Genomic DNA, 21,226 nt, shown 5'->3' with positions numbered 1-21,226 from the left:
AGGTTGTGGCCAAAAATGGTCCGTGGACCTGCCCTAGTTAACTATCTACTAACTAAATAACTAAATTACTATCTTAATAACTAAATTACTATCTTAATAACTAACTATATAGTAGCATGAATAGGGTCTCCTTTTTATGACATGGGGGGCACAGGACACACTCAAGTGTACTGATGCCAAAGCTACCACGTGTCATTCCTGTATTTGTAAAGGCACTGCACCTGAAAATTGCAGTGCAGTACTGTATTACACACTGACATAGCACCAGGTATAAGGAATGAAATCCGGATACCGTATACTGACAATGTACAGTGCAGTCCAGGCAATGTGGTATATAGTGACATAAGGGTAAGGCGTACTTCACACTCCATTGATTACCGACTTATGCTTGCAGACTTCAGCACTGCAGAGCTTCACATTTACAAAGATTCCAAACCATTCTATACAAATGAAGTGCATGAATAATTCAAGAAGGCATGTGACACATTAAGTATCTGTGACGCAGTGTAAGGGAGATGCATGCTTTCAGCACAAATGCAAAGTTGTACTGTAAATTCAGGATCACAATAGAGGATGTTGTTCTCTAAAGCACAAATTTTTTTACTTCCTAATGTATACTCTAACACTGGAGATAACTGTGAAGTACATAACTATGTTCAAAAATGAGATTTATTAATGTAGAAATTAAAACAGTCTAATGACTTATTACCATTATTTTAAAAATGCATATGAACATTTTTTCATAAGGTACAGTTTTGCATGCCCTATAATGTGTATTCCTATGCATGTTTCAACAATTATGTGTTTTAAGAATGTTGGTATACTAAAGTTATGAATATGTGATATCATAGATACTTAATATGAACATAGCTAGGGATTTATGAAACGTGCAGCATAGGTTGAGTTTCATACTACATGTAATTTTTTCTGTGTTATTTTACCTCCTTACCTGCTGACTGTCAAACTTTTCTCATACTGGCCTTAAGCACATTCATTCTTTTGTCGCTCAAGGAGTTCCTGCTGTGGAGGTGAGAGCCATCTTGCGTGGTCCATCATCCAGGCCCTCACATCCATTTATTCTAGCAATGAGGGTATTTGTATGTCCTGTACGCACTGCCAGGTAACTGATGTGGGTCCTCACATCATCACAGGAGCCCACTACAACCTCTCTGTGTGAGTGAGTGCTGTTATCTACCTGCTAGTAAGGGCCACTGACACCAGCTTAGCCAGCCAAGCCCATATCTTCTAATGGCTACAACATTTTGGCCTGCAAGGCTCCTCTTGTATGTGCCAAAGCAGCAAACCAGACCTCCACTCCCTCCCCAGTGGAGTCTCAGTCTGTGCTTGTTACTCACTGCTACCCACCATTACCAGAATTAATTAACACAATAACCACTAGTAAAATTTGGGGCAAGTGTTTTGTGCCAGTTTTATCACTATATGTGACAGAGCTGGTATAGGGGTTGCAATTTAGATTGTAAGTGTTGATTTTTGTTTTATGAATCCCTTTGGAGTACTTTCTTTTTTTAATATGAGTAGGTAGGTAATTCATTGTGACTGGGTCTAATTTATCAAATGCCTTCTCACTGACTGGATTTCTGAATGGGAGTTTTATCAATGAAGTAGTATCTATGGGTGAATCTCTCGATGTGTATGTCTGTCTCCTAGTAAAGTTTTGAGAGGTGGGCAGTATTGTTGATCAACAATTTTGAACAGAAGTGAGGTAAACAGTATATTTACTTTGTATTGCACTGCAGCCATGTAAACCTTTTTTTTTAAACTTTGCATTGGATGGTGTATGTACTTGCTATGAATGCGGTGCTCTAGATTTTGTTTTCAGCAGATTGAAGTAACTAGATATTGTATAAGGAATGACAGGTAATGGTGCAACAGGTAGCATACTTTCCTTTGGTGCAGAAGGCTGTGGGTTCTATTCCCAAACCAGGTAGACCAACTGCTGAGCAACATAAGGAGGGTGCTACACTTCTAAGGTTGCCGCCCTTTGGATAAGACATTAAATTTAGGGTCCATCTGCTTAAGTTGGTGGTAGCTCAGATGGATGTAAAAGATTCCATGGCAAGTATCAAAAAGAAGCGAGAAAGTTCCCTGATGAACTGGTCAAATTTCGCTCAAAGCATAAATGCCACTTCAGGTCTCTCATGAAAAGAATCTACTAATCTAGTGAGACTATCCTGGTCAATAATGGATAAATAATGAGGGCTAGGCTATACTCTTCTTTTAAGATCATTACATTTTTAGTTATAGTGGCATGTACAGTAGGCCAGAGCAAATGCAAACTTTTGTAGCACAGTCTGAGTTGACCCAACACTTTGTTGATAATTGATTCTTAATGATGTTTGAGCATTAAACTGGGGAATAGTAATACTTCTATGTATTTGTGTTGGCTCACTCTGGATATATGTTTTCCTTGCAAATTTTGGATTATAAAAGCAGGCTGCTTAGCTAGCTGTTTAGTTAGTAACTGGAATGCTCTGAAGAGCACAACCCTGATTTAATACTAAGTTGATTAGTATTCATCCTGGCAGTTAGTTGTTGTTTTTGTGAAAGTAGTGGAGCTATTGGAATATAGGATGAGGATGCCCTCAGCATACATAACCAATTTGAAAGGGATGTTGTGTGCCAGATCACTTATTAACAGGGACGATAGAAGTGGTTCTAAAACTGATCTTTGAGGAATACCTAAGATGAATGTCCCTACATCTCAGAGGTGAAGATTTACTAGGACATGAATAGTTCTATCTGCTAAGTAGAAGCATACAATTTCAGGGACATGCATAAATTGTAACAGAGGTTCAGGGATAATAAGAAGGATGCCAAGTAACACAGCTGTGATGAGAAACCTAAAAAAAATGAATAAAATGGCATCAGCCATATAACACCTCCCATACATATATAATTGTTCCCTTACCAGCTGTTATCACATGGAAAATAAACCATGTGAGGAGCTGGTAAAGATCACCAGCCAAGAGATACACCAGTGTTAAGATGTGCAATAATATAAAAATAACAACTGGAATGAATGAAGGAAGGAAGGATAGGAGGAGGCAAAACACAGAAATAACATCCTGCAAGCATAAATAAACCTAAAGATAAACCTGAACTATGGTTTGAGCTGCCCAGAATGTAAAGAAAGGCTGATAAAATATGCTTTCAGGGGGTTAAGATTTACACAAAGCTAATCGAAGAAGATGCTGCAAGTTCACACACCTTTTGAATCTGACTCCATCATGAAATGGCTTTTCATTTGGCCTGACCTGTCAAGCACCTCCTGATTTCTGACTGATAAACAAGTCCTATCATATTCCAACAATTGTGTACCATTGATATTTTAATCGATTTTCACCCACACATGATCTATTTATACATAAATGTCAAGATAAAATGGAGAAGCTATTCATCCTTTGTAGGAATGACATTGTACAGTCACCCTAGTAGTAATACCATTATCCAATATGAGACATTTCTGCACCAAGGACAGTGTTAGAGGCAAATTTTCTCCCTGTACATTTATTTATTTACCGGGAAAGTCCAACATGGAATGAGCCAATTTTCAGAGGAGGCCCAGGAGAAATGCTCTGGGGACATCTTTGTAACATGGGAGAAAACCAGAGCACCCAGAGGAAACCCACACAAATGCAGGGAGGATATGCAGACTCCACACAGAAGGCATCCCAGCTGAGAATCAACCCAGAGAACCTCTTGCTGTGAGGCAACAATGCAAACTGCTGTACCACTGCACTGTCCAAACACCTTTACAGGTAAGGTCATTCTCCTGTAAAAAGGAAGATACACATTCACATTCAAAAAGATGTGCTCCCAAGTCCTAATGTATTACCTGTACACATCTATCAGGAAGCATTGGTCAGCAAACATATAATATCATTTTCCATGCAGAAATGAATTGTTGTATTTCATCATTAGAAAAACAGTTTTTATGGGTCTGCGAATATACCAGTGATTTTATGGGAGAGATTTAATACGTTATGAAGTAGCTAGGAAAGGATGGATAGGACTGTTGTAGTTTCCATGTGGACTTACCTGTTCAAACTATGGTATTTTAGGAGGTCTGGTGAGGAATCATTTGACATACCTCTTCCCATGTCTGAACTGACCTGAGAACCCTACTGATTAAAGACCGTCCCAGTGTATTATCTACTGCATCACATATAGCATTTTAACTGGGTTCACAAATACCATAAACATATTCGATGCAAAGGTCTCACCAGAAAGAGAACATCTGAGATAGGTTACCATCCCTCTGCATTCTAAAGCAAGTAGAATCAAATCTAGTAGGCTGATTAGGAAATAAGGTGACATCCCAGCTCACAGTCATTTCACAAACAATAATTATGGGCGACTTTAACATAGACTGGGCAGAATGTATTTCCCAACCCCATAAAAACTACATCAACCTACACAGCTTCACCCAGCTCATCCACCACCCCACCAGGTATAATAAAACATCCAACAAGCAATCAATACTTGACTGGATACTGGCCAGTAGACCAAACCTCTCATCTCACTGCGATTATTTACCAGACAGCCTCGGTAACCACCAACCAACCTACTTACTCAGACAGAATATCAGTCCAACCAAACAAATCATTTACTAGCAAATTAGGAACAAAAGGCATCTCAGCTTTGATGACCTCACATATAATCTTAAACACTGTGACTGGACACCACTCACCCATCTCCCCCTAGATGAAGCTGTTCACTATTTTAATACCACCTTCTTGTCTCTCCTAGATGCCCAAGCCCCCACCAGAACCATAAGAGTCAAATATAACCTTGCCCCATGGTTAATTAATGAAACTAAATCCCTATTAAGGACAAGAGATAAAACTTGGAAACACTGGCAAACAACCAAATCACACTCAGCACTTCAAACCTATTGTGAACTCAGAAATCAATCAAAAAAACACATTAAACAGGAAAAATAAATTATTACTCCAAAGCCCAAATCATGCACCATAATAACCTACAGAAATTCTGAATAGCCATAAACAAGATCCTCCAACCAGGTAAAGTTACAACTCCATCTCCTACTACAACCAATACTAATGACAATATTGCCACCCAATTTAATGCATACTTTATTGAGACTATACTACCATTGTCTGAAAAACAAAACCCCTCCTCTACCTCAACCAATTCCTACCAGACAATAATAAAACCATGTTCTCACTGCAACCAGTATCAATAAACATTATCAAAAACTACTAAAAAAACTAAAGCCAACCACTCTGGCAGTAGACAACTTACCAGCAGACCTCCTAAAATTAACCACTGACACCACCACCTATCCTGTATCCATCCTTATTAACAGATCCTTAATTGAAAACCAAGTCCCCATCATCTGGAAAATCTCATATATAATACCTCTTCATAAAGGAGGCCCTTCTACTGACCTTTCAAACTACCGACCTATAGCAATCCTTTCTCCACTCTCTAAAATTCTTGAAAGAATTGACCATAAACAAATCACAGAGTATCTGCACACTAATAAACTACTAACCAATACCCAGCATTGCTTCCGGCCATTCCAAGGTACAACTACCACATTAATGTCATTTATGAACATGCTCAACTTCCATAGAAATAATGGTAACTATGTATCCTCTATATTCTTAGACCTGTCAAAAGTCTTTGATATGGTCTCTCACAGCAATCTCCTGAATATTCTCTCTGACCTTAACATATCCCAGTCTACCCTTGCCTGGTTCCAGAGCTACCTACCTGGGTGTCAGCAAGCTGTACACTGGCAACAAACAATATCATCCCTTCTTCCCATAACTCTTGGTGTTCCACAAGGCTCAATTTTAGGGCCATTACTCTTCTCTATTTTCACCAATAACCTGCACACCTCAGTCCCACAAGCATCACTCATTCAGTACGCAGACAACTCTGCAGTCATCTGTGTTGCTGCTACCATAGAAGAACTTCAGAAAGTAACACAACTATCCTTCCTAGCAATTGAAACCTGACTAACTAATTCTCAGTTAATTCTTAACCCCCCAAAAAACAAACTTATGTTATTTCATCCCATCAAAGCATATGCATCTCCATGTACTTTTAACTTAACTACATTAGATAATACAACCATTTCCCTCTCACCGCATACTAAGCTGCTAGGTGTAGAAATTGACTACAATATGAGATTTGATATCCACATATCACAAACTGTAAAAAAGTTCATAAAAAATTGGAACTTTATACAGGAACAAACAATACTTTACAAATGGCACTAAAGCCAAAATCGCCCGATCACATTTGATATCAACACTGCTTTATGTATCCCCCATACTCACTAACCTTAGAAAAGTAGATTTAGCCAAGCTTGAAGCCTGCTACAATAAAATTGCTAGATAAGCCACAAATTCCCCATCAAGAACTCACCACAGTAACCTCCTTAAAAAACTCAACTGGCTAGAACTCCCAGATCTCCTACTATATAACCAACTAACAGTAGCCCATAAGATATTCTACCAAAGGGAAAGAACACTCGCACTCCAAAATATACTGCCACCATATACCACCTCTAGAACTTTACACTCCACCAATAAACCACTTATTAAAACTAAGTCAACCAGAAATTCAGCCGGGGAATCACTATTCTCAAACTATATAGGCACAGTCTGGAACTTACTACCATATGAAATATCATCCACCCGACCCTCTCTCAATTTAAAACATTGCAAAACTCACCTAATAAACAAGTGGCTATGCCCCTGCAATGCCCCTGACTAGACTAAAACCAGCACTCTTTTCAAGTTAATATTGCCCATAACCCTACCCCCACCTACCAAGCTTATCATACCACGGCTGACTTATATCTGTCAAGTTACCACTGTCAACCATCTATCACATTCTACATCTACTAATGCCTAATTACTTCTAAACCCACTCTATTGTAAATAAGTTACTGTCTAAACACTATCTAATTATAGCTAACTCCACTACTATAGTGTATAAACTGGTGTGTGTTTTCTTTACTGTATATGATGTAAAATTACATAATCTTTACAGTGGTTTACATATGAAATCATAGTTTTCTTCTACAAAGATACTATTCCTATATTAATATCTATGCTGTGTAAATGTCACATATATTATTGTTTGGTAACTGTGGAGCTTTTCTCCCTGGGTCTCCGCTGAAAATGGACATGTATCCAGTCGGACTTTCCTGGTTAACAAATGTAAAATAAAAAAATAAATAAAAATAAATAAAACTTTCTGCTTGCCATATAAAGTGTACAGATCCTAACCAGGCCTAATCATTGAGGCATTTCTGTCATATTTTTTAACTACCTTTGTTATATTGCTTGGTTCAGTCTAAGAAAGACGTCAAAGTATAGTCAGGGTAAGGGGATGATTGTACTTTATTGCAGTTACTGGACAGATTCTGGAGTCTCATGAAGGTAACTAGATTACTTTTCTAATGTAAAGACCAATGGATGTGCCCAAACCAGAAGGGATCTAAATATGGCTGCTAAAGTTGCACTTTACAGGCATGAATGGGTAATCTCTCCCTGTTGTTTTAGGCAGGTAATATAAATGTAAGGCAGCAGTAGGGCAAAATGGTTTCTACAAAAATTCCTAAAAAAGTATGAAACTCGTCTCTTTGGGGAAGTAATGCAAAGTTAAGGCTACTTATGGTGAAACAATTTCCAAAAGATTTCCCAAAAAGACTGTCCCATAATGCCTACAAATAAGGCATTGGTCTTACTATCTAATAATTATAAAAGAGCTTCTTAAAAAAATATTAAAAGAACTGCTCATTTTTGGGCTGTGACAGGAAAAAAAGCTCTTTTCAGCTGCCATACATTTTAATATTGTGTTCCCTGGTACCTAATGTTAAAGTAGTAGGCATGAGTGCCAATATGGTATGAAACTTCAATTTCCAGTTCAGTCCATCTGCATTACTGTGCATATGGAGATCTTGTGAAAGTGAGGCAAAGATTTACAGAATTTATGGAACATTCTAGATGGGTCAGTAAGCACATAAGGTTATTATTACGGGCTGCTGGTTTAGCTGGATAAAAGAGTGAGACAGAAAAAGATAAAACCCTTAGGTCAGGAGTTCTATGGCCATTTCAAACAGTACTAGAAAGAGTAAATATCCCTGTCTCCAAAAATGATGGTCTCATTTTCACTTTTGTCACACTCCCTTAATATTTGCTATGCATATAACCTAAAAAACGTGCATGAGAAATAAAGTAGCTTAAATCTTCAAATAAGTATGCCACTGTAATTTGTCAAATATTTTCTATGTACCCATTGTGACTAGGATGACTGGTGTATTGCAGCAATATAAAAACTGAGTAGTTTTTTTTTCTTTTTTTTTTTTTTACAGTAGTCCTTCTCTGATTATGAAACTTACCTCCCAGCTGCAGTATTTACTCATTCATTCTTTCCTAGTTGAACCCCCTACAACTTATTCATTCTCATGTTGTGAGGGGTCAGAAGACTGTGAATGGTGTCAGAAAACTGTCATTATCAATTGAGATGATCAGGGGTTTTCTCTTTCTGGCCCTTCCTTTTATGAGCATGTTCACTGGCATCAGAGGAGATGGCATGCAGTGGGCTTTTGTGTTGCACAGTCAGGCTTCTGTGAGTTGTGATCAATTAGCCCTGCTTGCCCTCCAAAGCACCCCATGTAATCTGTGATTTACACAGGCGATTCCATCCTAGAGAATGTGCCCTAATCACATACCTCGTCAACCCACCCCAAAAAAGTGGTAAGTAGGCTTAGACCTCATCATTCTTATCCATCTGCATGCCAATTCCAGCTATCTAACAATCCGTTATTCGTGTTTGGGTCACCTCGGTTGTAGTGAAGGAGTTAACAATGGAGCTAGCTTTGTAACAACTGAATCTCGATTGGGTCCTTTTGTGGACAGTCACCTTTTGCCTTTCTTCTAATGAATCTGCACCGGTCATCATGAATCAGAGAGGTGAATCAGATAGGTTAGTACACTGTAATCTGTTCACTGACATAGCCATATAAGCTTTGCAGTCAAGATTATGCAGGGAAATTGGAAATAAGAGCCAGGATACTGATGGTTAGTTTCTGGCTTAATCACTGAGGTCAAAACATATGCTTCTGTAGTAAAGCTATTCCCTTCTCTCTCTGATATTGACAGGAAGATTCTGTGGGAGGGTAATGACCTTTGGGAAGAACAGTTTATACATCTCTGACAGCAGATCAGTTGAACCATAGGATATACTTGTTTTCCATACTACTGATTGGAGATGCCAAACAATAAACAATTAAATTTCAAAGTTTGATCTTGTGTGAAAACATTCATCCTACAGTGGTCTAGAAATCACAGGAGCTGTGATACAGAAGTCTTAGCATCCGAGGAACTTAGTTTGACAGAATGCCTTAAAGATTTTTGTGAATGTGTGTTAAATAAAAACAAATTAGGACAACACAAAAGGCTCAGATGCAAAAACTTTACTAGTGTACACCAGGAGGCAAAAGACCATACAATACAAGTATAGAATTCTGTCTGGCATGATACAGGAAGTGTTCTTCATTTTATAATCATACATTCAAGCTGTGCCCACCTTACTGATGTGGTCAGTCATAAGGCACCTACATCACTATAGTCTACAATATTCTATTCATAAGAAAAAGCTGATGTTATACTTTTCAAAAGTTTTCTCATGAGAATAATACAGCCTTGCAAAGCACCTGGTCAGTTATAATGTCTTTCTGTAAATGTTATTCTTTCAAGGTTTCAGTCCTGCTCGAATACAATAGTCAGTTCAGTCTTGTAATACACTTCTTTGTTCTTCTCGCAACATTACTTCTAGCAGCTGTGCTTTATCTCTTGATAACATTTGCAAGGCCAACCATCTCAGAGGAAGGAAGAAAGATTTTCAATGCTCTATACATTCATTTTCCTGACCCAGCAGATAATCATTAGTGAAAAACATAAGCTTGCTGAGCTGGCTACTGCCAGGGTCAGAGTTCAATCACACTGCAGCTCCAAAGCTTCAAGCAATTACATGTAAGATCATTCTTACTGCCATATTGTAAAATAGAATAAAATGCATTACATACTATTTGCTTTTTAAACTAGCACTTTATATGTGTTCAAATACACATTTTTCTAACATTTTCCTCCCTTTTAATACTTTTTATTCTATTCAGAAACATAAACAATATCATATTGTTCCCTAGCCTTCTCCTTTAAGGACTTTTAACTTGGCAAGTCATTTGTTTTACATTTCGGAAAGAATTTCATTTGGAACCAATAGATCCAATTCAATGTCTTGGTACATAGTCTCAGTTACAGATATATCAACAAATTCTCTAACTAATCTTTTCATACAGGGAATACCACAACAGACACATGCTCCTAATAAGAGCAGAACGACACAAATAGCAATCAAAATATTCATTAGGATTGAACCCCCCCACCAAATAGATTCTTGAAAAAGTTCATCAGTGGGTTTGGGCCTGGTTCAGTCATGGCCGATACCTGCTGTATTACCTCTAGGTGGTCATTTATTTCATGCTTATTATCTGGTATAAACGCACAGCATTCTTCTTTGATAAGCGTGCACGTACCACCTCCCGCTGCTAGGGTGAAGTCAAGAGCCATTCGGTTTTGTAGCACAACAGTTCTCATTGCATTCATTTCATCAGTCACAAGTTCAAGAGCGGAAAAAGTTGCATTACTCATTACTTTGAGAAGCTTTGACAATTTTCTCAGCTCCCAGATCGATTTGACTGCTCCATAGGCTGGGAATATTCCAGCCCAGGATATAACACTGTCACTCAAGTCCATATGAGTCAATTTTTCTTTATCTTTTACGGATGGGTGATCCTTCTAGCCAGCTTCGATCTTACCCACTGGATTAGCAGGTTTTTCGACTGAATTCCCAGTTTTTCGAGCTACATCTCTCACTTTTCGTATCTTACCTAGAGGTAATTCTGCAATATGCCTTATAGCTGGAACCAGATAACCCAAAAAACAACTGCCGGACCAATTCTCAGGTAGCCATTTGTATGCCTTTTTCCCACAAACAAAATAACAGTTTTCTACTTTAGTACTGATGCGGGTTAACTCCGAATGAAACATTTTCTTGTCTATAACAGACAATTGTTTATGCAATTCAGGATTTTTCTGCACATCTTTTATGGTCATTTTCATTAAGTTCAAATATGAATCATAATTTGTGCTACAACTAGTACTTTTATCTTTAGCCTTAATATAGCATTTATAAGATACAGTTATGTTACAGTTACTCCAACCAACTTGGAGTGTATCATTTTTATAGAAACAAACAATTCCTCTCTGTGTAATAGGCAAATACAATGCAATTTTGTCCTGTGATCTCACAGAACCTGTATCAAAAAGTAAGTTCTCCCAAGTCTCATTTATCCCCAGAGGGACAGCGGACATTAACAGTCCTCCTTATGCTGTTGGTATAGCAGTACAAACCCAGCAATTTGAAACGTTCATAGTCTCTACATATACACGCTTCATAGCTAGGTATGTGTTAAAATTTGGATGCCAGTCTATAGACAGTTCATCACGTTTCTCCACTTTCATTTGTGTGGTTATATGCAGGAAAAACCACAACAAAAGGAAAGTCACCACAATCATAGTCAATAGATGTATAGTTAGCAAGATGGTTAAACAATATCTTCGGGGTTGGTTTGTATTTTTACTCATTTTGCTCTTGGCCATCCTGCCTTTGTGGTGTATCAGTCACAAAATGTTTATCAAGCTGAAAGTTCTTTACCGGTTTACAGTGCGTCAGGTGGACCCAGGACGACCTCTCAGCAACTTTGACTGCAGTAGGCATCACCAACAGTACTTGGTATGGACCTTCTCACTTCTGACTTGTCCAGTTTTTCTTTTTTACGACCTTCAGCCAAACCCAGGACCCAGGGGTCAGCACCGCTTCCAGTCTCGTTTGTTCTTTATCTGAAAAAGAGTTCAACTGCAAAACAGTCTTATTTGTTAACAATTTCCTCATATGATTAGCTAATGAGCTCTCAGCCTCCAGCTCTGCAGGCATGAGAGCTTTCCACTGTGGCACATAATATGCCCTTCCAAATATCACTTCAAAGGGGGTCAAACCCTTTACGTTTGGAACTGTTCTCATGCTCAGCAGTGCCAAAGGCAAACAGCAAATCCAATTCTTCTGTGTTTCATTCATTAATTTTCTCAACTTATTTTTCAAAATTCCATTGTACCTTTCCACTAGTCCTGCAGACTGTGGGTGGTAAGCACAATGATTCTTCAAGGAGATCCCAAAGAATCTCCCAAGTTGTTGGATTGTCTGGTTGACAAAGTGTGTCCCATTGTCACTATAGATTCTTTCCGGTATGCCAAATCTAGGAATTATTTCTTTTATTAGGGCCTTTGCCACTGTCGCTGCATCCGGATTTTTAGTTGGAAAAGCTTCTACCCATTTGGAAAACATGTCTATAATCACTAAACAGTATTTTTTCCCTTCACATTTACTCAGTTCTATGAAATCCATACAGATAGTATGGAAAGGATATGGTGGTATAGGAAAACTCCCCTGCTTGGGTTTGAATGCTCCTTGTGCATGATGTTTGTTACAAATATGACATGCTGCACAAAATTTTTGTGTGAAGTTCGTGAATCCGTATGTTTGGAATATTCGATTTACTAACTGTACCATCCCCCCTGTTGAGACATGGCTCTGCCCATGGCTCAACAAAGCTGCATATCTAAATAAATTAGACGGCAATATTGGCTTTTTCTCTTTGGAGATGTACAGTCCATTTTCGAGGATTGCACCTCATCTCTCCCATTTCTGTTTCTCAGCTTTTGTAGTTAACGTCTGCATTGTTTTCAACATTTCTAAATCTAAAATCTCAGAGGGTTGTAATTCCTCATTCAAAAGTAAAGTTTCTGAGTCTGAAGCTGCTTGCTTTGCAGCTGCATCAGCTCGTGCATTACCTTTTGAAATCGAATCCTGTTGTTTTGTATGAGCTACACATTTACAAATAGCTACTTTGGTAGGTAACTGAATAGAATCTAATAAGTTCAAAATAAGTTGCGCATGATTAATCGGTTTACCAGTAGATGTTATCATTCCACTATTCTTCCATTGTTGCGCAAAAACATGCACTGTAGAGAAAGCATACTGACTGTCAGTATATAAGTTCACACATTTGTCTTTCGCTAAAGTGCAGGCCCGTGTCAAAGCTATCAATTCTGCTGCTTGAGCAGACAAGTTATGCTGTAACGGTTGGGCTTCTAAAATCTCTGTATCTGTAACTACTGCATACCCTACTAGATTCTTCCCCGTAGGACCCTTTCTGCATGAACCGTCCACATAAAATGTCACCTCGGCATCATCCAAGGGCATATCAGTGAGATCCTGTCTGGGCAAAGTTATTTGCTCAATTTCCTGCAGGCAACTGTGTGGTGTGCCATCCACAGGAGTCGGAAGTAATGTTGATGGATTTAATGTTGTACAACATTCAATTACCATATGAGGTTGGCTCAGCAGTATGGTCATACATGAAAGATGTCTAGCAGGAGATAGATATGCTATTTTTTCTTGCAGTAAAATTATTGCAACTGCATGAGGCACTCTCAATGTGAGAGGGTGGAATAATACTACAGAGGCCGAAGCCTGTACTGCCATTGCAGTTGCGACTACTTGCTTGCACACAGTGAGGCAATGATCGCGCCACTGGGTCTAACTGTGAGGAATAGTAAGCTATGGGGCGTTGTTTACTCCCATGCTGTTGCGTCAGAACTGATGTCATGTATCCCTGTTTACAATCTACGGTTTGAAAAAATCTTTTGTGGTAATTTGGAAGTCCTAAAACTAATGATGAAGCTATCAATTGTTTCAGTCTGCAGAAAGCTGTTTCTGCTTCAGGTGTCCATTGTAATACATCTTGTGCTGCCATTGGTGTTTTATATATTAAATCAGCCAATGGAGCAGATTCTAAAGCATAGTTCGATATCCAACTTCGACAAAAATTAGTCGTTCCCAAGAAGGACATCATTTCCTTTTTGGTTGTTGGTTTAGGTGCCTGTAAAATCACTGTTTTTCTATCCTCATCTAGTATTCTACCTTCTTTGGATATTACATATCCTAGGTATCTAACCTGTTTTCTCCAAAGTTGTAACTTACTTTTATTTACTTTGTGTCCTTGTGCTGCTAAAAATTTCAATAATGCTATTGTATCTTCCCTGCATTGCTGTGGGTAGGGGCTGCTAGCAAGATGTCATCTACATAAAGTAGAATCTGACTACCCCCTGGTGGAGTAAATCTTGCCAGGTTGCTAGCCATTTCTTGTGCAAATATCGTTGGACTTTCACAATATCCCTGCGGTAGCCGAGTATAGGTATATCTTTTACCTTGAAATGTAAATGCAAACCAATACTGGCTATCAGGATGTATAGGTATTGAAAAGAAAGCATTGCTTATATCTACCACAGTAAAATATTTTTGTTGTGGCTTCAGATCGTTTAACAAAGTGTGTGGATCTGGCACCGTAGGTGCTCTGGGTATTATTGCATTGTTTACGGCTTGTAAATCCTGTACCATCTGCCATTCCCCGTTTGCTTTTTTAACAGGAAATAGAGGGGTATTACATGGTGAATCTAGAGATTCTACCAGTACTCCTTCCTTGAGTAATGCTGCTATTATAGGCTTGATTCCCTGCTCTGCATCCTTCCTCAAGGGGTATTGTCTTTTTTGTGGTCTAAATGCAGATTTTGGTATAATGGTTACTGGACCTGCTGTTCGAATAAGTCCTACATCTGATTTTCCTGTTGACCAAAGAATGTTTGGTATATTGCACAAGGCTTTTTCTTCTTCTTCTAATAAGAATGCTAATCAGCTGTCTTCACTATGTTGTAAGTGTACAGCTGGATGTGTCTGTGTAAGCCAATTCAATTTCTGTTTTTGTACTCCCTGTTCTGATAATTCTGAATCAGTTTGTTTTTCCCATTTTGTTACTTTTTCTCCTAAATCTGCCCACCTCACAGCTTTGTTCTTTGTCAAGCTGACATGTGGCAGTCTATTGGATTTGTACAGTTTCATGAATTCCTGAGGTAATGAACAGCTTACTACACTGTTTCCCTCAGTATCCCAATATAAAGTTCGTAACACTAATCTGTTAGCAGGATTTTTGAACAATTCTTGCTCATATTCCTTATCTGGTCCTGGCATACTACAGTAGTATAGAGTATAATGTAACAAATGCTGTTGGTCAATGTCAAGGAAGGGGACCTTACTGATGGCTACGTTCATCAGTTCCTCGGTTACTGCCCCTGGACCAGTCGTAACTAGATCCTGGCTGTACCAGTAAAAGGTTTCACCCTCCGATTGCACCACAAAAGTATCCATTTGTCTTTGTGCTTCCATACCCTGCATAGTAGGAACTACTGCTATGCCAAATATCTGCATAAGGTCTCTTCCCAGTAAGTTTACTGGACATTTTGCAGAAACTACAATTTTACTTTTCTGAGTCATATCTGAAACTGGGTCAGTTATTGCTATATCATGGGAGAGTGGTTCCCTATATAGCTGTCCATTTACTGCTTTCACTAGTATATAGTCAGGTGATTCAGAATGCTCTGGTAACTTTGAAGGGTGTATCAAAGTTCGAGATGCTCCTGAGTCACACAAGAATTTCACTTCCCTACCTTCCACCAGAAGCATAACTTCCAGTTTTGTGTCTGCCAAATAGAGCTCCAAGCTCAATAATGCTAAGTCTAAAACTTCACTTTCTTCATCCTGTACATCTGCTTGCACTTCCTCTGTTCCTTCTACTACATTTACATTTGTCCTTTGTTTGCTAACCTTTTCTGATGATTTCTGATTGTCATCACTATCATATAGTCAGTCCTCATCACCTTTATCTTTATCTTCTGTAGTCGCCTTTTTATTTAGCCTGCAATCCCTTGCTAAATGTCCTTTTTTACCGCACTTAAAGCACTCACCTTTCTTTTTTCTCTCTTCAAAATCCTCTGATTTTTTGTCAGATTGTTTATTACCGAGTATTTTTCTTACCCTTTTTACCTCCCTGCACAACGAAGACTTCTGCTCCATCTTCCGCTGTGAAGACCTGTGTCTTCTTTTTCTTTTTACTATTAAAATGCCTTTCAGCATGTCTAGCATACTCAAGTAAGGCTTGTAGCCTACTTGTTCGATGGTCTATCATATGCTTTGTAATGAAGCTACTAATAGGTGCAATGCAACATTTCAAAAATGCATTTTTCAGTTGCTGTTCATATGCGCTATCATTCGTCTGACTTTCAGGAATAGTCATGCCACTATGGTTATTGAAACATTCCAATAATCTACCATAGTACCCATCTACAGTTTCATTATCTTGTTGTATGCATTGGTTAATGCAAGTCCAATCTGCTCTAGGTTTCCATTTCTCAGAGATTCAGTCTGTAAGACCTTTCACTCTGGTGTCTAATTCTGCGTCACTATGTAGGAGTGGCTTAAGTTGTGCGTCACGAGCATTCCAGGTGCCACAAATCATGTGCCAATCTGGACCTATAATTTGTCTAACTACCTTTTCTACTTCTTCCCCATTTAAATGGTAACTTAGTCTCATACCTTGTAAATCTTGTATAAACTTTTTATGATTAATTTTCGGGTGAGGGATTCCCTCTGTAGCTTTTCGAATATCTTCCGGTGTCCATGGTCTATATACCAGAAGAGTTGGGTCCTGCCCTTCCTGTCCTGCCTGAGGGTTTGGTACCTCGATTAATGGACAGATTTCTTCACTCTTCTAGTGAGTCTCTCCCTATTTGATATAAATCTGTGTCCCTAAGTGTTTTACGTGTCCGGGACCTAGTTTCAATAGGTTCTCTAATAAACGGTTTTAATGCCCCTGCAACTTCAGGATAACGTGGAGGTAGACTAGCCTGTCCTCCTGCTTCATATCCTAAAAAGGGTATTGGAGGGGGCGGAGGGGGAGGGGCCGTCGCTATTACTGTATTATTATCCTCTTTGTCTAAAAATAATGCTTTCGCATTCTTAAGTTTCTGTTCCCTTCGGTTCACTTCCTCAATCCACCTGTGTGCCTGAGGAATGCCTAATTGTCGTTGTTTCTTTGCCTGACCTTCTGCGTCAGATTTAAGCTGTTTTAAAAGTTTAACTAACAAAATTTTATTTAATTTACCGTCAAATTCGTATTTATTAACCCATTTTGTATAATACCTTATATTATCTGCTCGTTGTAACTGCATATATTTTGCATCATCAGTTAGGGGCGGATCTCGCGATTTTTTAGTGCACTGATTTCCCATGTCAAAAGAAAACTGTTACGTAACCCTTTTCTTACCACGTGGTATCTTAGTTTCTTACACAGTTTATCTAGAATAACTGCCTACCTTATTCTGTTTCCCTGATCTATGACAAAATATACAGTAATTCCTTATGTCCCTGATCTGTACAACAAATCTATGACAATAACATTTACTGTAACCTAGTCCCTGATCTAAAACAGAAAAAAGGCAAAAATCTTCCTACCTGAGCCTCTTGGGTCCACCAGTTCGAGACCGCTCTTCGGCCACAGATCAGAAAAGTGGCCAGCCTCTCAAGACGACAATTCAGTCGGAGGTCTTTATGCTTCAAGAAGAACCGCTTTGGTAGCTTCTCCTGCGCAGTATTCGACCACCAGTACACTTCTGATCTGTAGCTGTCGAGGGCTTCCGGTCAAAGAATGGACCAAACTGTTAAATAAAAACAAATTAGGACAACACAAAAGGCTCAGATGCAAAAACTTTACTAGTGTACACCAGGAGGCAAAAGACCATACAATACAAGTATAGAATTCTGTCTGGCATGATACAGGAAGTGTTCTTCATTTTATAATCATACATTCAAGCTGTGCCCACCTTACTGACGTGGTCAGTCATAAGGCACCTACATCACTATAGTCTACAATATTCTATTCATAAGAAAAAGCTGATGTTATACTTTTCAAAAGTTTTCTCATGAGAATAATACAACCTTGCAAAGCACCTGGTCAGTTATAATGTCTTTCTGTAAATGTTATTCTTTCAAGGTTTCAGTCCTGCTCGAATACAATAGTCAGTTCAGTCTTGTAATACACTTCTTTGTTCTTCTCGCAACATTACTTCTAGCAGCTGTGCTTTACCTCTTGATAACATTTGCAAGGCCAACCATCTCAGAGGAAGAAAGAAAGATTTTCAATGCTCTATACATTCATTTTCCTGACCCAGCAGATAATCATTAGTGAAAAACATAAGCTTGCTGAGCTGGCTACTGCCAGGGTCAGAGTTCAATCACACTGCAGCTCCAAAGCTTCAAGCAATTACATGTAAGATCATTCTTTCTGCCATATTGTAAAATAGAATAAAATGCATTACATACTATTTGCTTTTTAAACTAGCACTTTATATGTGTTCAAATACACATTTTTCTAACAATGTGGAAGTAAGGAACACCGCACAGATATACTTAATTTCTATCTATCTAGCTAGCTATGTATCTATCTATGTATACATACATACATATATTTCTGTCAGGGTAGGCAAGCCCTCCTTGCATCCTCAGCTAACTATATATATTCTGAGACTGCACTACAGTGTGGAAAGAGCAAATCCCTGAATCCCCACTCTATCATGATCGAAGAAAATAGTACACCTTCATATACCTGTGTTCAATATTGTGTATTTATAGATACATATACATATATAAATATATATATATATATATATATATATATATATATATATATGGATCTACCTGACAAGATCGAAAACTCACAACACTGACAACCACATGACCGACACCATATCACCGACAGCCGAAATATCGTTATCGGAAGAAGACCATAAAAAAGGGACATACAATTCCCTTTCAACTGCTCTGCCCCCCACATCCCCTGTAACTTTAATATACCAACTCCAAGATCGCTCTACAGTGCAGGAATGGAAATCTTTCCATTCCGTACTATAGTGAGATGCCGGTTCCGCATTGTCGGCATTCCGAGTGTCGATCATATGGTGTCGACCATATGGTTGTCGGCATTCTAGAGTGTCGGCAATGTCAGGTAGACCCATATACATATATATATATATATATATATATATATATATATATATATATATATATTTATATATGTATGTGTGTGTGTGTGTGTGTGTGTGTGTGTGTGTGTGTGTGTGTGTGTGTAAGTATTTTAAGTGTCTTGGTTATGTTCTCAAGTAAGAGGATCTAAGTAACAAACTTTTAGAGTTGGATATAACCACCTTGTCATATAAAACACGAAATGACAAATTTTTGGTTCAGAAAGTGTGTTATGCTTGCATTTTATTTTGTTGATAAAAGTGGCTCCTTGAAATTTGTTATGTTGCTGAAAGCTCCAACCATGACATCATGAAAGACCAAATAGACAATGACTCACTACCTAAATAAATGTACAGGCTACTGTGTTTCGATACTAAAGGCACAAGCAAGAGTTTTGTACTATTTAGAAAGACAAGTTTTCAACAGTGTCTTGTGGGTGGTACACCTTTCAGTGAAAATTTAGACATGTGATGTTGTAATACTTAATCCTGAATGTAAGTAAGAAGTTGCTTTTCTAAAAAGTAAAATGGTTTTGCTTACCCATCATGCTCTGCAGTAGTTTGTAAATGATGGCCTCATATCTACATTGTCATTATCCTGTGGGTGTCGTTATAGAAGAAAAACTTATGAAAAATGAGTTTACATTGAAACTAAAAAGTCAAGCAGCACACTCTAAAATCTTTATGTTTTTGCAAAATCACTTTCACCTTTACCATCAAAAGTATAACTGAAAATAAAACTAACTGTAAAAGGAGGGGTTGGCATAATTGTTGTTTTTATGTCAGAGATACAAGGAACAAGGTCGGATTCTGTCTTCTGGTTTTTAGCTAGGCTTGTAATATTCTAGAGACTGATAGCCTAGTATTTACCTATGAACACAGAAATAACATAACAGGAAGAATAGACTTTAATTTAGATATGTTTAATATTTTGTGTAGCTAAAAAAATTAATTGAAAGCAAAGTGTTCTGACATTTGAAAGTCACGTAAATATGATATAATCAGTCCTTGAGGTGGCTTGTAAATGAGTTGACATTGAGCTTGACCTATTTACTGTTATCTGGACTTCCATGGAAAGGTTGCCATTAAGACTTACAGGGCAGGAAGCAAAATTCCATTACACCAGCTAAACAGACCTGTTAAAATCCTACTACACTAGAAAGTCAGACAGATTCTTGTCAAATTGGTACAGTCTTAGACAAAGTATGGTATCTCTTTCAACATATAGAAAAAAATCAGTGTGGACTCTTATAAAAGGACATCACAGTTGTAGTGGAAATGAGGATGTTTATTCAGACAATAACACTTGAAGTGTACACTAATAAAAATACATTAAAAATATGAATACTCTGACTTAAAAGTCCTTCCTTTTTGTCATATTTTTAGGTAAAATCTCTTGACAGTCCTTCCACAATTGGTAAAATTTCAAAACAATGGTCTGGTGTTATTAAGGAGATGTTCACAGATGGAGATCATTTTGGAATTCTATTTCCAATGGACCTGGATGTTAAAACAAAAGCTGTGATGGTCGGTGCCTGTTTCTTAATAGTAAGTATAAGCATACAATTATTTAAAATGCCCTAAATACGTTTCATGAGTTCCACTATGCAGATGTGGCATCCAGTACAGTCATTCCTTTGGAATCCTAAAGGGAGTCGGGTATTGAGAAACATGCCATGCCTCAGTTCAAAAGATAAGGCACTGCCACTATGGCCATTTCCAAAAGAGGAAGCAGGCTTGTCTCACTGAAATATTTTGGTGTTGTACATCACTAAGGCTCGCCAATGCACAAGCTGAAATCAGCAGTAAAGCCCACTGAAATAAAAAGGATTCTCAACAAGGTGGAAGCTTTACCAAGAAGTGGAACTAGGTACTGTAGGCAGTACTTGGTTTGAAGACAGACTGCCTTCAGTACCTAGTTTCATATACAGTTACAGCTGTACTGAAGGATTTGGGAATAAGGAGGGGCATAACTCAAACCATGTGTGTGTGCACAGTTGTGTGTTGTGTGGGCTGTCCCCCAAATCCCCCTATGGGGTCAACTCACTTTAGTATTTTCTTAATAAAAGATTAAACTCCCTGGTGGGCTAGTGTTTCCACATCCATGTCACTCTTCCTGGACAGAGTGA

At 38.3% G+C, this 21,226-nt stretch overlaps 1 protein-coding gene across 2 annotated transcripts in view; it reads left to right on the top strand.

Annotated features, from left to right (window-relative positions):
* LOC122800827 (phospholipid scramblase 1-like) overlaps positions 1–21,226 on the top strand; it is a 604,453-nt gene that overhangs the window by 541,080 nt on the left and 42,147 nt on the right. For both annotated transcript variants that reach the window (XM_044070117.1, XM_044070116.1), the window contains one exon: positions 20,484–20,645. In XM_044070117.1, coding sequence (XP_043926052.1) covers positions 20,484–20,645 — 162 coding nt within the window. The remainder of the gene's footprint in view (positions 1–20,483; positions 20,646–21,226) is intronic.

This window comes from Protopterus annectens, chromosome 4.part1, assembly GCF_019279795.1.
Source record: "Protopterus annectens isolate FY-2018-M chromosome 4.part1, PAN1.0, whole genome shotgun sequence".
NCBI lineage: Eukaryota > Metazoa > Chordata > Ceratodontiformes > Protopteridae > Protopterus > Protopterus annectens.
The sequence above is the reverse complement of the archived record's forward strand: the minus strand, read 5'-3'. Positions and strand labels throughout refer to the sequence as shown.